Genomic DNA, 14,984 nt, shown 5'->3' on the forward strand with positions numbered 1-14,984 from the left:
AAACTTAAATTATTATTATTATTATTTTATCACAGGATCTTTACTGATCTAAGCTGATCCTTTTTCAGATATATAAATAAGAGACAGAAAGAAAGCTTCACAGCACTGAAGCTTCCCTCAGTGCAATGGAGGTTGGGAGGAGGTGGGCCTTGAGCCTTGGTTGAGCCAATGATAAAGCAAGTGTGCAATCCAAGTGAACTATGTTGTCAGCCATATAAATATTTATTTATTTATTTGCCTCCAGGGTTGTTCCTGGGGCTTGGTGCCTGCATTACAATTTTGAGGTCATTTCTTCCCATTTTGTTTCCCTTGTTGTTATTGCTGCTGTTGATGGATAAGACATAGAGAAATGGAGAGAGGAGGGGAAGACAAAGAGAGGGAGAGAAATAAAGATATCTGCAGATCACGATATTCACAGCTCATGAAGCAACCCCCCTGCAGGTGGGGCGCTGGGGGCTCCAACCCAGATCCTTATGCTGGTCCTTGCACTTCACGCCATGTGCACTTAACCTGCTGCACTACTGTCCAATCCCCTCCTATAAACATTTTCAAAAGCATGTTTTGAGTTATTAATTTTACCTAGCTTAAAATATTAAAACAAATCTCATTCCATTATTTTTCTTACTGAATAGTCATACAGTAGAACCTTTATCCATAAATCAATTATGGCATACTGCCACACAGGAAGATTCACTTAAATGTTAACAAATCTGAGCAATCATTCAGTATGGGTATTTCACTATGGTCTGTTTTCTCTTGGACGTCTGTGTGCTTGTATATATATATATATGTGTGTGTGTGTGTGTGTGTGTGTGTGTGTGTGTGTGTGTGTGTGTGTATTTTTTTTAAGAGAATTAGATGATAAATAAAATCCATGGAATTTGTAAGGTCTTGCGATTAAAAAACTTGCCAACATTAAGGTACATCAGGTCTACTCTACTACCTGTGTTTTTCACGTTATTTATAAATATATCTGTACACTTTTAATGTATAATAACCATACTCTATAGCGATTAACACTATCTCAAAGTACTATAATAAGTATTTAATTTAATAAGTATTTCTGCTTTTATAAAACTTACTTTGTAATGTGGGTTATTTGAGAATTATCTGATCTACTATTCTACAGACTTTGTTTTGAGTCTTTTTTCAATCATTATAAAATTTTATTTTCTTATATAGGGTAATATTAATAGCAGAAAATTTCTTAAAAATACAGAAAAGAAAAAGTAAGATGGAGAGATTCCTTTTAAATGAAAAAATCCACATTTTCATGAAAAGCATTAGTGATTTTTATGAGCCTACTTTTAAATTATAATAACTGAATTCAACTTTTGTATTTTCAAATAACTAAATTCAACCTTTTTCTAGAGGTTGTTCAATTGATTTAAACACCTAAATCAAACTTATTTCTCCCAGCATCAAACATTATAGAATAGAATTAAAAATCAGATTAAATTTGAGATTTTCATAAACTATACTGCCAAAGAAGATTATTGATTTGATTCTCAACCATTAAGATTTTAGAGATTTTTCCAGATGCCATCAGGATGCCAGCCAGACTTCCCTGGACTGAAGACCCCACCAATGTGTCCTGGAGCTCCGCTTCCCCAGAGATCCACCCTACTAGGGAAAAAGAGAGGCAGACTGGGAGTATGGACCGACCAGTCAACGCCCATGTTCAGTGGGGAAGCAATTACAGAAGCCAGACCTTCCACCTTCTGCAACCCATGACCATGTCCATGCTCCCAGAGGGATAGAGAATGGGAAAGCTATTGGGGAGGGGATGGGATATGGAGATTGGGTGGTGGGAATTGTGTGGAATTGTACCCCTCCTATCCTATGGTTTTGTTAATGTCTCCTTTCTTAAATAAAAAATAAAAATAATAAAAAATAAATAAAAAAGATTTTAGAGTTTTAAAAAAACAAGTGCAGCTCTTCTACATACTTATTTTAATTTCACATAATTATTATTTAATTAAACAAACATTGCTTAAAAAATCAAAGATTTTTGGAGCTTAGTGAAATAGAAGTTAAGTAAGCATATGTATGCTGGGATAATTCTTTTTAAATTGACTAGAATATTTTCACATAAACCCTGAAGATAGGCTACTTTGTAATTTAAAGCTTTTATTTTAGTTTTGTCACTTATAGAAAGTAACTTGGTTCCTTGAATGAGCAATTAGTACACTTAACATCTTTTTAATACAATCCAGAAATAAGCATAGCCAGATTATAGAAATTATTTTCCAAATTACACCTTGGGTTTTCCCTTTCCGTCCTTGCTTCTTAAATTCTACCTAGAAGGAGACTTGGGTTTTGTGTATTGTACCAAAACAAAGGACTTTGGGGAAGGAAGGGAAAAGAGTGGATGCACAGAATATCAGACATCTGGAGCACAATGGTTGGGAAGTACTGACTTGGGAGTGACAGTGTTGCAAACACCTATCATGAGGAGATGAGAAACTGTACCCAGGTGTCAACAACTCTACTGGAAACCATTAGCCTTCCAATAAAATTATAAAAATAAAAACAAAGCAAAAGAAAAAAGAAACACGTAAAAAGAAATTATTTTCCAGGGACATATGTCACAAGATTGGTCATCCTAAAATGTTTTAATGTCTTTCAAGAAGTAGCATGGCTATCTAAATATATTGGAATGTTGGATTTCTAAAATTTCAAGTTTATCAAAGACAGAACTATTGGAAAAATAAATAATATATTACTGATATACCTTTTAGTCGGTGACTTAGGATCTGCTCCAAAATAGCTGCAAAGTTGTTAAATTCAGGGGAAGAGTCATCAATTGTCTCAAAGCAAGACCGGTCAATCAGAGTCTTCACAGAAAACCTATGGGAAAAAGTTATTATTCTTTGGAGTAAAGTGGGAGAAATGGTGAAAACAATTTTTAAATATTTTAGGAATATATAAGGCTATATATTTTGAAAAATCTTATCTAAGTTTCCTCTATAAATAGAACATTTTACAGGTATATCAGACTTTTCATGTATATGTTCAATATTCACTGACTACTAAGACTGTAATAGCTCACTGCCTTCACACCCATTAAGACGATAATCAAAAGTGGCATAAATTACTAAATCTAAAATACTCAAAAGCTAGAATACTATCTCTAAAATAATAATAGCCTGAAATGCTTTTGAGAGTCTTGGAACATAAAATTAAATAAAAAATAATGGGAATGTTTAAGATGTGCAGGCCTAAAGTTTTTATTAACAAATAGGAAAACTTGCAAGTCTGTAAAATGTGCTGGGTGGTTTTCTTTTTGTTAGAATGTCCCTTGCCCACTCACTTTCTTTTTTATGACTGACAAATGTCTCCTTTCAACAGAGAATTATCACCCTACTTATTACTTCTGTAAGCTAGCATTTTGTTTGTATTTTCCTTAAGAAACAATTAAAATTTATCTTACTTCTTTGAATATTTTATCTATTTTGTTAGAATATAAATTCTTCCAGAGCAGAAACATATCTTCCATATGTTTATATGGCAACTGTACTCAGAAAGTATGTGATTTCTAAGTCTTATTTTGAAAAAGTGACAAAGAAATATTTCAACAACAAAAACAAAAAAGTTTGTGATTTAAATAAATTCATAATAATAAACATTTATTTTAATGAAAGATGCAGAGAGAAAGAGGGAAACCCCAGAGCTCAGCTTTGGTTTCTGATGGTACTAGGGGTTGAGGTTTGTGATTTCAACATAATAGTAGCCATCACCAAAATCAGAATGTAGAATAGTTGTATAACCTTAAGTTCTTGCCTCATGCTGTGCTTAAACTACTATAAAGCATGATACATGAGTATCAGACCAAAGAAAAATCAGTGGGGGAGTGGAGTATGAGAAAGCTCACTTGGTAGAGAGTACTCCTTACCATGCTCAATGCCCTTCAAGGCCTCTTGCCACCAGAGCTCCACTGATGATGGAGCAGAGCTGTGGTGCCTCTTTTCTCTCTCCCCTCACTAATCTCTACCTCTCTCTTTAAGCATGAAAATCCATAGGATGACAGCACAATGATCGCATGAAGATCTAGCAACACTTTTTAAAAAGGCAGTGAGGGGCCAGGAGATAATTCACCCATTTGCCATATCATCTCCAATGTGAATATCTTGATCCTCTTTGTCATAACTATTTTGGTTATTTATGTCAGTATATTTGCCTTCACCAAGTTCTTTTGGTTGTCCACCCTAATTCTCTTGAACACCATCAGTGTCAATCTTCCAATGAACAACTATATTTTTTATAATTATATATATATATATATCATTCAATTTATATTTCTGGCATTTCAACTTTGTTTCTTTGCCGTATTTTCATTGTTTTCTTGATCAGCTAATTCTTTCAATTCTCAATTTTAGTAAAACGTGGGTTTTATCCCAACAAGCCAACCATAAACATCCAAAAAGATTTGTGTATACCTATGTTCATAGCAGGACAATTCATAATAGCCGAAATCTATCTGGAAGCAACCCAGGTGTCCAACAACAGATGAGTGGCTGAGTAAGTTGTGAGATATAGATAGATAGATAGATAGATAGATACAGTGGAATACTACTCGGCGATTAAAAACAGTAAATTCACTTTCTTTAACCTATCTTGCATGGAGCTTGAAGAAATCATGCTAAGTGAGATAAGTCAGAAACAAAAGAAAGAATATGGGATGATCCCAATCATAGACAGAGTTGAAAAATAAGAACTGAAGGGAAAACAAAGCAGAACTTGAACTCGAATTGGTGTATTGCACCAAAATAAAGGACTCTGGGGGTAGAGTGAGTGAATGTTCAGGTCCTGGAACATAATGGCAAAAGAGGACCTAGGTAGGGAGTTAGAGTATTATGGGGAAAACTGAGAAATGTTACACATACAAAAACATATTTTATTGTTGACTATAAACCATTAGTCCCCCAATAAAGAAAAAAAAAACTATAATCAGAAAAAAATGAAATAAAGAAACAAAAGTTTCTAAAATAGCAAATTCATAAGAATAGCACTGCTTTACATCTTTGAAAGTAACATTAATGTGTACTTAATAGAAAACAACTAGATTTTTCACAATCTGTTTGCAAGTTTAATTTCTTATAACACTACACATGTAGCTCCTGGAAAACTCCTCTGTGCATACATTAAAGGAAAGGAAGGAAGGAAGAAGAGTTATGACCCTGAACTGCTAAAGAAATAATTTTAATTTCTGAAATGGTGTGGGGCCAAAAGTACACTCTGAGAACCTCTATATTCTATGGCACTCTTTGTACAAAATGAAATTATTATTTTTCTTTTTTATTTTACTTTATTGGGGAGTTAATGTTTTACATTCCACAGTAAATACAATAGTTTGTACATGCATAACATTTCCCAGTTTTCCATATAACAATACAATCCCCACTAGGTCCTCTGTCATCCTTTTAGGACCTGTATTCTCCCCTCTACCCACCCCATAGTCTTTTACTTTGGTGCAAAATTATTTTTTACTTAGGCAACTAGAATGATAAAAATCATATATCTTTGAGAGAAATGAGAAAATAGTTAACTCAATTTCCACTGTTCTTTGGTTTAAATGAAAACCTGACTGAGAAAGACTGAGACTGATTCTAAAGCTCCATACATTAGGTAAAAAGGAGAGAACAGCAGGGGCTGGGCGGTAGAGCACTGGGTTAAGCACACATAGTACAAAGCGCACAGAACCTGCGCAAGGATCCTGGTTCCAGCCTCCTCACCTACAGCGGGAGTCGCTTCACAAGCGGTGAAGCAGGTCTGCTTGCTGGTGTCTTTCTCTTCCCCTCTCTGTCTTCCCCTCCTCTCTAGATCTCTCTCTCTGTTCTATCCAATAACAACAACAATAAGCAACAAAAGGGGGGGGGGGGAGAAAAATGGCCTTCAGGAGTCACAGAGCCCCTGCGATAACTGTAGGTAAAAACAAAACAAAACAAAAAAAAGCTACATAGTACAATGAAGAAGTTAATCTCTTTATACCAAAGACAGTAAAGCACATTGGTGACATAAACTGAATATTATATTAAAAAAACAAAGTGCTATTTCATCAGGAGGAGGAAGGAACTAGTTAAAACTCAACCACAACTGCCTGAAACTATTTTAGTCATTATATACTCAACAAATAATACAAAATCCTTACACATGATCTACTTTATCAAATGTAATGAAAAGAAGTCAAGAATTTTACATTTATTATGGGTCACATGTAGGACCATATACAAACCAGTTATTAGTAAACAAAATGAGTTTTTTAAAAAGAAATTATTCTGGGGAGTAGGGCGGTGGCGCAGCAAGTTAAGCGCACGTGGCGGGAAGCTCAAGGACAGGTGTAAAGATCCCGGTTCGAGCAACCGGTTCCCCACCTGCAGGAAGTCGCTTCACAGGCGGTGAAGCAGGTCTACAGATGTCTTTCTCTCCTCCGTCTTCCTCTCCTCTCTCCATTTCTCTCTGTCCTATCTAACAACGTTGACATTAACAACTGCAACAAGCAACAAGGGCTACAAAAGGGAAAATAAATAAAATAAAATAAAATAAAATAAAATAATTATTCTGTCCAAGATGGCGTCCCCCGTGGCAGTCGTGGCCGGGAAAGTTCTGCGAGACATGGCGCTGCGGACCGGGCTCCAGGCCGTTCATTTAGTTCCCAGAAGATGGCTGAATTTACAGAAATATCAGCGTAAGAAACTGACGTTTGACCACGTAGTGAAAGCTCAAAGATTCTTTGTAGCAGAGACTGCGAATGAAGCTCTGGATGCGGCGATGAGACTAAATGCCGGAGAAATTGTTTTAAAAGCTCAGTTATTAGCTGGAGGAAGGGGGAAAAGGAGTCTTCAGTAGCGGTTTGAAATGAGGCGTTCATGTAACAAAAGACCCTAAAGTGCTAGGACAGCTGGCTAAACAGATGATTGACTATAGCCTGGCAACAAAACAAACTCCAAAAGAAGGCATAAAAGTTAACAAGGTGATGTCTGCTGAAGCCTTAGGCATTTCCAAAGAAACCTACTTGGCGATTCTGACCGATCCTGCAATGGTCCAGTGCTTGTGGGCAGCCCTCAGGGGGGGTGTTGGGATGCACTGGATCGACCTTCTGGTGGTGCATCCCATGAGTGCCCATTCATTGGGGAAACTGACGATCCTTCCTAGCCGACTGAATCCACATGGATCCCGTCACTTTCAAAGCCAGCAACAAGCAGCTCCTGACAGCTTTCAACCTGAAGCTGTTGACTGGCTACGGCAAACGCTAGAAGAAGAAGAAGGGGGGTGTTGACATTGAAGAGGTGGCGGCTTCCAATCCAGAACTCATTTTTAAGGAGCAAATTGACATTATGGGAGGAATAAAGGATAACCAAGCTCAGTGGATGGTGGAGAATCTAGGCTTTGTTGGGCCTTTGAAAAACCAGGCTGCAGATCAAATTAAGAAGTTGTATAATCTATTCCTGAAAATTGATGCTACTCAGGTGGAAGTGAATCCGTTTGGTGAAACTTCAGAAGAACAAGTTGTTTTAATGCAAAGATAAACTTCGACGACAATGCAGAATTCCAGCAAAAAGACATATTTGCTATGGATGATGAATCAGAGAATAAGTCCACTGAAAATGAAGCTGCCAGATATCTAAAATACATAGGACTGGATGGAAACATTGCCTGTTTTGTGAATGGTGCTGGTCTGGCCATGGCTACTTGTGACATCATTTTCCTGAATGGTGGGAGGCTAGCTAATTTCCTGAATCTAGGTGATGGTGTAAAGGAAGCTCAAGTAGATCAAGCATTCAAATTGCTCACAGCTGACCCTAAGGTTGAAGCTATCCTCGTAAATATTTTTGGTGGAATTGTCAACTGTGCCGTTATTGCCAACAGTATCACCAAAGCCTGTGGAGAACTGGAACTTAAAGTGCCCCTAGTGGTCCAACTTGAAGGAACCAATGTCCATGAAGACCAGAATATTCTCAACAACAGCGGACTTCCTATTACTTCAGCCATTTACCTAGAAGATGCAGCCAAGAAGGCTGTGGCCAGTGTAACTAAGAAGTGATGTCACTGTCCTTATCTTTTAGAGGAAGAAGTCCATTTCTCTATATGTTAAAAAAAAAAAAAGTGGGAGAGGTGCTGATTCTTACTTCACTGTGAAGTAGAAATGGCTGCTGCCTGTCTACTGGGAGAAAGTTGGGGAGGGGAAGAATCACTACATGAAAAACATTTTAAATCAGTATGTTCTTGAGTAAGATTTCTGACAGTCTAAATAATCTGATTTCACTTATATTCTTTGCTGTTGCTGTCTTATAGGCATTATTGCCAACTTTGGGGAATAGTCTACATGTTCAAATAATGTGCCTATTTAGAGAATTTGAGATCAGGCCCTCACGTACTTATAATGCTTTTCAGTGGACACTCAGACCTATATAATAAAATTAAAGCAACAGGATAAAGAAAATAAACAAAAATAACCAACTCAAACTAGATTACATTCAACAGACCAACTATCAAGATAATGCAGCTAAGACATTCAAATGTATGTTACAAATATAGCAGTTTTTATATGTTTCTAATTCTAGAATATTTGGAAAATCCATGAATGTTCAAAATGCATTTTTACAAAAGATATATATTAATATCTCATATATGCATTCTACCATTTGCCTTACTGTGTACCATTCTGCTTACCTCACCATAAAACTGAAGTCTTATTTGTGATTTTGAAATATAAATCTTTCTCAGTGTTTAATGGGGTTATGTCTCACAAACCCATTTAAGTTGAAAATATACTTTCTGGATACTACATGCATGTACACCATACATATTGGCTATTCCTTTTAATATATTATTAAGAAATGATAATATCCCAGTGCATTGTAGATTGTCTATTGTTGACCCTTGTAACCATGTGGTTGACTGGGTACTTTGTTTATTGCCACTGACCAGCACAGAGAATCTTACCATCCAGAAAAAGATGAAAATTTATATTTTGAAGTGTATTGCTTTCATAGCATCATAAAGTAAAAGAAAAACAATCAAACTTTGATCAGTCAGGAAAAACAAAAGAAGACTCTGTTTTTATGTGAAGCTGAAGAAGAATAATACTTATATGCATCCCTATGACTAAGTAATTTTAAGATGAGACAACACTAAAGATCAAATTATGCTGTGAATTTTTTAAAAAAAATTTTATTATCTTTATTTATTGGATAGAGACAGTCAGAAATTGAGAGGGTAGAGAAGAGAAAGAGGGAGAGAGAAAGAGAGACACCTGCAGCCCTGCTTCACCACTTGCAAAGCTTTCCTTCTGCAGGTGGGGACCAGGGGCTCGAACCCAGGTCCTTGTGCACTGTAACATGTGTGCTCAACCAGCTGCAACACCACCCGGTCCCTGTTGTGAATTTTTATTTCTTCTGTCCCTTCTCTTTTCTGCTCAAAAATTGACCAGCTGCAAAAATGAAATAGGAAAAATTTACCTTTTTTCATGCGTTTAATTTTTGTAATGGGGAAAATTTTGAATTAGTTTTATTAAATTAAATTTTATTTGTATATTAATTTAAATAAAAATTGTTTTATAAACTTAAAAAAATCATTTAGGGGGCCGGGCTGTGACATACAGTTAAAGTGCACATATCATCATGCTGAAGGATCTGGGTTTGAGCCCCCACTGGCCCCCCGATCCTCACCTACAGGAAGGATAATTCACAAGCTGTAAAGCAGGTCTGCAGGTGTCTTATCATTTTTTTTTCTTTGTTGAGGGATTAATGGTTTACAGTCAACAGTAAAATACAATAGTTTGTACATGTATAACATTTCCACATAACAATACAACCCCCACTAGGTCCTCCTCTGCCATCATATTCCAGGAACTGAACCCTCATCCCACCTCATAGTCTTTTACTTTGGTGTAGTTCACCAACTCCAGTCCAAGTTTGAAGGTGTCTATATTTATCTCTCCCTCTCTAACTCCCCTCCCCTTTCAATTTCTCTCTGTCCTGTCAAGTAAAAATTAAAAAAAGGAAAAAAGAAAAAATGGCCACCAGGAGAAGTGAATTCATAGTTCTGGCACTGTGGTCCAGCAATAAACATGGTGGCAAATAAATAAATATAATTTTAAGAAATAAAAAATTTATTCATGGGACTGTTGAAATAGTTCACTTGGATAGTGTGCTGCTTGGTCAAGTTCAAGCCCAGTCCCGACTGCATTAAAGGAAGTTTTGGTGTTTCCTTCCTTTGGTGGTCTCTTTCACTCTGTCTTTGCTACTTTGCCTTTTCTGTATCTATCTCACATAATAATAATGAAAATAGGGGAGTCGGGCTGTAGCGCAGTGGGTTAAGCGCAGGTGGCGCAAAGCACAAGGACCGGCATAAGGATCCCTGGCAGCACAGGAGAATCTGGGGATGGGGTGGGGTGGGGTGGGGTGGGGTGGGGTCCAGGGGGCTTGAACCTGGGTCCTCGCACACTGCAGTGTATGTGCTTAGCCAGGAATGGTAGAGAGGTGCTGCCCTGTCTCTCCCTTTCTCCTTGTTTCCCACGGCCAGACATATTAGAAGGTTCAGATAGTAAAAGTATGCAGAGACGTGCAAACCGAAAATCGCGGTCCCCCTCCCCTGCAACAGTAATGAACAGTTGGTGGGAGTCGGGCTGTAGTGCAGTGGGTTAAGCGCAGGTGGTGCAAAGCACAAGGACCGGCATAAGGATCCCGGTTCGAACCCCGGCTCCCCACCTGCAGGGGAGTCGCTTCACAGGCGGTGAAGCAGGTCTGCAGGTGTCTATCTTTCTCTCCCCGTCTCTGTCCTATCCAACAACGATGACAACAACAATAATAACTACAACACTAAAACAACAAGGGCAACAAAAGGGAATAAATAAATAAAATAAATTTTTTTTTAAAAAATTAAAAAATAATAATGAAAATAATAATAACTTATGTATTTATTTTATGAGGATAGGGGTTGGGGTAAGGGTATCATCAAGTCCTACACTCCAGCAGTGAGCCATGTTCGCTGTTGCAAAATAGTTTATTTTATCATATTGTCAGTAGGTTCTATTTGGATAGAAGACACTAAGTGCATGTAAAAAGCCCAAAACTGTGAATTTCAGAACAATGAGCTATTTATTTATTTATTTTTATCTTTATTTATTTGCTGGATAGAGACAGTCAGAAATTGAGAGGGAAGGGAGTGATAGAGAGGGAGAGAGACAGAGAGACACTTGTAGCACTGCTACACCTCTTGTGAAGCTTTCTCCCTGCAGGTGGGGGCTCGAACCTGGGTCCTTGCACACTGTAACATGTGCGCTCAACCAGGTGTGCCACCACAATGAGCTATTTTTAACTCAATCAGATTTAAAACAAAAATAAAGTCCAAGGTCCTAAAGCATATCATTAGACTCAATTTCAGTTATTTCCTAGTACAGAGATATTTTAAAGGTGAGAAAGCATCTCAAACTATACCTATTATATCAAGGTAAATAACCAAGAAGAAAGAACAGTTCCCTGTTTTGCTTCACCATTAATATCCTACTCTCTTCCTGCTACACAGAGCAAAATGTAAGGAGGCAAATTAGTTCCTTAGAGTTCATGTTTTACTTCTAGCAGCCAAGTCTTCCCACTCAATTAACTTCTCTAGAATCATGCAGATAGCTCTGTTATGTCAGTATAACAAGATTCTTGCCCTCTAAAATACAGAAACTAAGATGTGATATTCTGCAAACATCTATCACAGCGGGGTGAGACATTCTACCTATGTGTCTATAACTGCACAGTAAACCATTAATCTACCCCCAACAAAATGATAAAAAAAACTAAGCTTGTAAAAGTTATTTCAATATATCTAAAAAACACACAGATGTATATTCTTTATAATGATGAATGACATTAATATTAGTCATCTATTTCCTGAAGAGAACCGATCTTAAAATAATGAAATGACAGTTTGATTAAAGTCTAAAAATACCAAATCAATGCTGTCATCTTTTTCACAGGAATTAAAAAGAAGATATTTACATAGAAGGGTGTGATAATTAAGTATGGTTTTAAAAATGTCTGTGTATAAAAAGATTTTCTCATCGGGCAGTAGTGCAGCGGGTTAAGCGCAAGCAAGCGGGTTAAGCAAGCGGGTTAAGTGCGAAGCAAGGATGGGCTTAAGGATTCCGGTTTGAGCCCCCAGCTCCCCCCCTGCAGGGGAGTCCCTTCATAGGCGGTGAAGCAAGTCTGCAGGTGTCTATCTGTCTTCCCCTCCTCTCTCCATTTCTCTCTGTCCTAACAACAACGACAATAGTAATAACTGCAACAATAAAAAATAAAAAAACAAGGGCAACAAAAGGGAAAATAAATTTAAAAAATTTTTTTTAACATTTTCTCACCTTGAGCATCTAATATTTGTATTTATTATCACATTTCAAAAGTATAAAGAATTTTAAAAAGCTGAAAAATAATTCATAAGAATATTTCTTTTTTTAGTTCACACATTAATTAATATGATTTAATTTATTAATTAATATGATTTAATATAATTAACAAGATTGTGGGACAAGAGGGGTACAATTCCATACAGTTCCCATCACCAGAGTTCCATATCCCATCCCCTCCATTGGAAGGTTCCCTATTTTCTATCCCTCAGGGAATAGGACTAAAGATCATTTTGGGGTACAGAAGGCAGGAGATCTGGCTTCTGTAAGTGCTTCTCCACTGGACTTGGGCATTGACAGGTCCATTTATACTCCCAGCCTGTTTCTAGAACAATGATATTTCTAATTGAACATTAGTATCCAAATTCTAAGATAGAGTACCTGTTTCACACCATGTTTATAGAATTCTTTATATTAATGATACCTACTGTTCACTAAAAGCATAGGTAAGTATATTCTACAATTAATATAATAATCATCACTAATAATTAACAAGGAAATGACTGCCAAGAGATATGACACAATTTACCGCAAAAATAAAGTGAAACATTAACTATGGATAATAGTGAACACAGAAGTCACATATCTGTTCAATAGAAGAATTATTTCCTTTCTTACACTTTAACATAAGAAAACAAACACTTTTGTAATCAGCAATTTATCTTCATCAATATATTCAACTTAAGAAATCCCACTAAGTGTGTGTATTTCCCCCTTCACTTTTTCTGTCATTTCATTTTTTTACAATGAGAAAAAGTACTTTTAACCTCTCCTTTTAGCTACCATAGACACCTTTAAAACTTATGTCAGAAAAGAGTTCTGCTAATGTTTTCCTCTAAATATTTGATACTTTCTAAGATCCAAATCCTTAGTTCATTTGGAGTTTCCTTTAGTATGTGGTGAGATGAAGTGTTTCAGTTTCATTTTTCTGCATGTTTCAAACCAATTTTCCCAGTATCATTTGTTGAAGAGATTCTTTTCTCTCCAGTTAATTTTGGTCCTGCTTAAAAAATTAGATGTCTGGGAGTCGGGCTGTAGCACAGCAGGTTAAGCACAGGTGGTGCAAAGCTCAAGGACCGGTCTAAGGATCCCGGTTCCAGCCCCCAGCTCCCCACCTGCAGGGGAGTCGCATCACAAGCGGTGAAGCAGGTCTGCAGGTGTCTATCTTTCTCTTCCCCTCTCTGTCTTCCCCTCTTCTCTCCATTTCTCTCTGTCCTATCCAATAACAATGACATCAATGGTGACTACAACAATAAAACAGCAAGGGCAACAAAAGGGAATAAATAAATAATAAAAAAATTAAAAAAAAAATTAGACGTCCATAGTTCTGGGAGTTTATTTGGGGGCTCTTAATTCAAGTCCACTGGTCAGTGAATCTATTTTTGTTCTAATACCAAGCAGTTTTGATTATAATAGTTTTATAATACAGTTTGAGAACTGGAAGTCTGATTACTCCCGTCTTGTTCGTTTTTTGTCAAGATTTCTTTGATGATTCCAGGCATTTTCTGGTTCAAGAAAGACTTGCCACTTTTTTTCTATTATCTTAAAGAAATATGGTGGAATCTTGATGGGGATTGCACTAAATCTGTATATGTTTTGGGGTATAATAGTCATTTTAATGATGTAATTCTTCTGATCCAAGAATATGAGAAGCTTTCCATTTCTTTTTACCTTTTCCTATTTCCTTGAATAATAACTCATAATTTTCAGTATACAAGTCTTTCACTTTTATTATTTTCATTGCTACATAGTTGATGGGTTTGATGTTATAATAAATGCTATCAATTTCTTAATTTCTTCTTCCGACTTAGTGTTCACACAGAGAAATGACACTGATTTTTATTTTGATAGCTTTATGATGATGTGTCTTGGTACGGGCTGTTTTAAGTTCAGAAATGGGTATTCTCTCCGCTTCTTATATTATGTTCTTAATATTGCCCAGATGTGGGAATTTTTCTGCTGTGGTTCTTCGAATATTGTCTCTGCCCTAGTCTCCCTCTCTTCCCTCTCTGGCAGATTTAACAATCTTGTATTTGTCTTTCTAATGGGAGGTCTTCTTTTTTCATGGATCATTACTTCATTTTTTTCCCTAAACCTTTCTTCTCCATAATCATTGAATTCAGAGTGTGTTCATTGTATTCTGTAGTTCTGATATTCTCTCCTTTATATCATTGACTCCACTTCCTAGCCTAAACATGCCAATAATTAGAGGGGAAAATAAAACAGAGATTAAAAAAAAAGAAGTCTTCTCAGGGGCTGGTCAGTGACACACCTTGTTAAGTGAACATAACATCTAGGTTCAAGTCCCCAGCTCCCTACCTGCAGGGGGGACACTTCACAAGCAGTGAAGCAGGTCTATAGGTTTCTATCTTTCTCTTTTCCCTTCCTCTCTATTTTTCTCTGTCCCATACAATAAAATGAAAAACAATGGCCACCAGGAACAGTGGATTTGTAGTACCAAATGTCTATTCATATCCTTATCCCACTTCTTAATTCTTAGTTGTTTTTGTTCTTGTTCAATCACATGATTTTTTTTTTTAATTTTTAAATTATCCTTATTTATTGTATAGAGACTGCCAGAAATCGA

General features: G+C 36.7%; 1 protein-coding gene and 1 pseudogene across 2 annotated transcripts in view; one reads left to right on the forward strand and one right to left on the reverse strand.

Annotated features, from left to right (window-relative positions):
* RUNDC3B (RUN domain containing 3B) overlaps nucleotides 1-14,984 on the reverse strand; it is a 138,967-nt gene that overhangs the window by 111,666 nt on the left and 12,317 nt on the right. For both annotated transcript variants that reach the window (XM_007531924.3, XM_060196292.1), the window contains exon 2: nucleotides 2,735-2,850. In XM_007531924.3, the coding sequence (XP_007531986.1) occupies nucleotides 2,735-2,850 (116 nt within the window). The remainder of the gene's footprint in view (nucleotides 1-2,734; nucleotides 2,851-14,984) is intronic.
* LOC103121386 (succinate--CoA ligase [GDP-forming] subunit beta, mitochondrial-like) lies at nucleotides 6,547-8,476 on the forward strand (annotated as a pseudogene).

Source organism: Erinaceus europaeus, chromosome 8 (genome assembly GCF_950295315.1).
Source record: "Erinaceus europaeus chromosome 8, mEriEur2.1, whole genome shotgun sequence".
Taxonomy (NCBI): Eukaryota; Metazoa; Chordata; class Mammalia; order Eulipotyphla; family Erinaceidae; genus Erinaceus; species Erinaceus europaeus.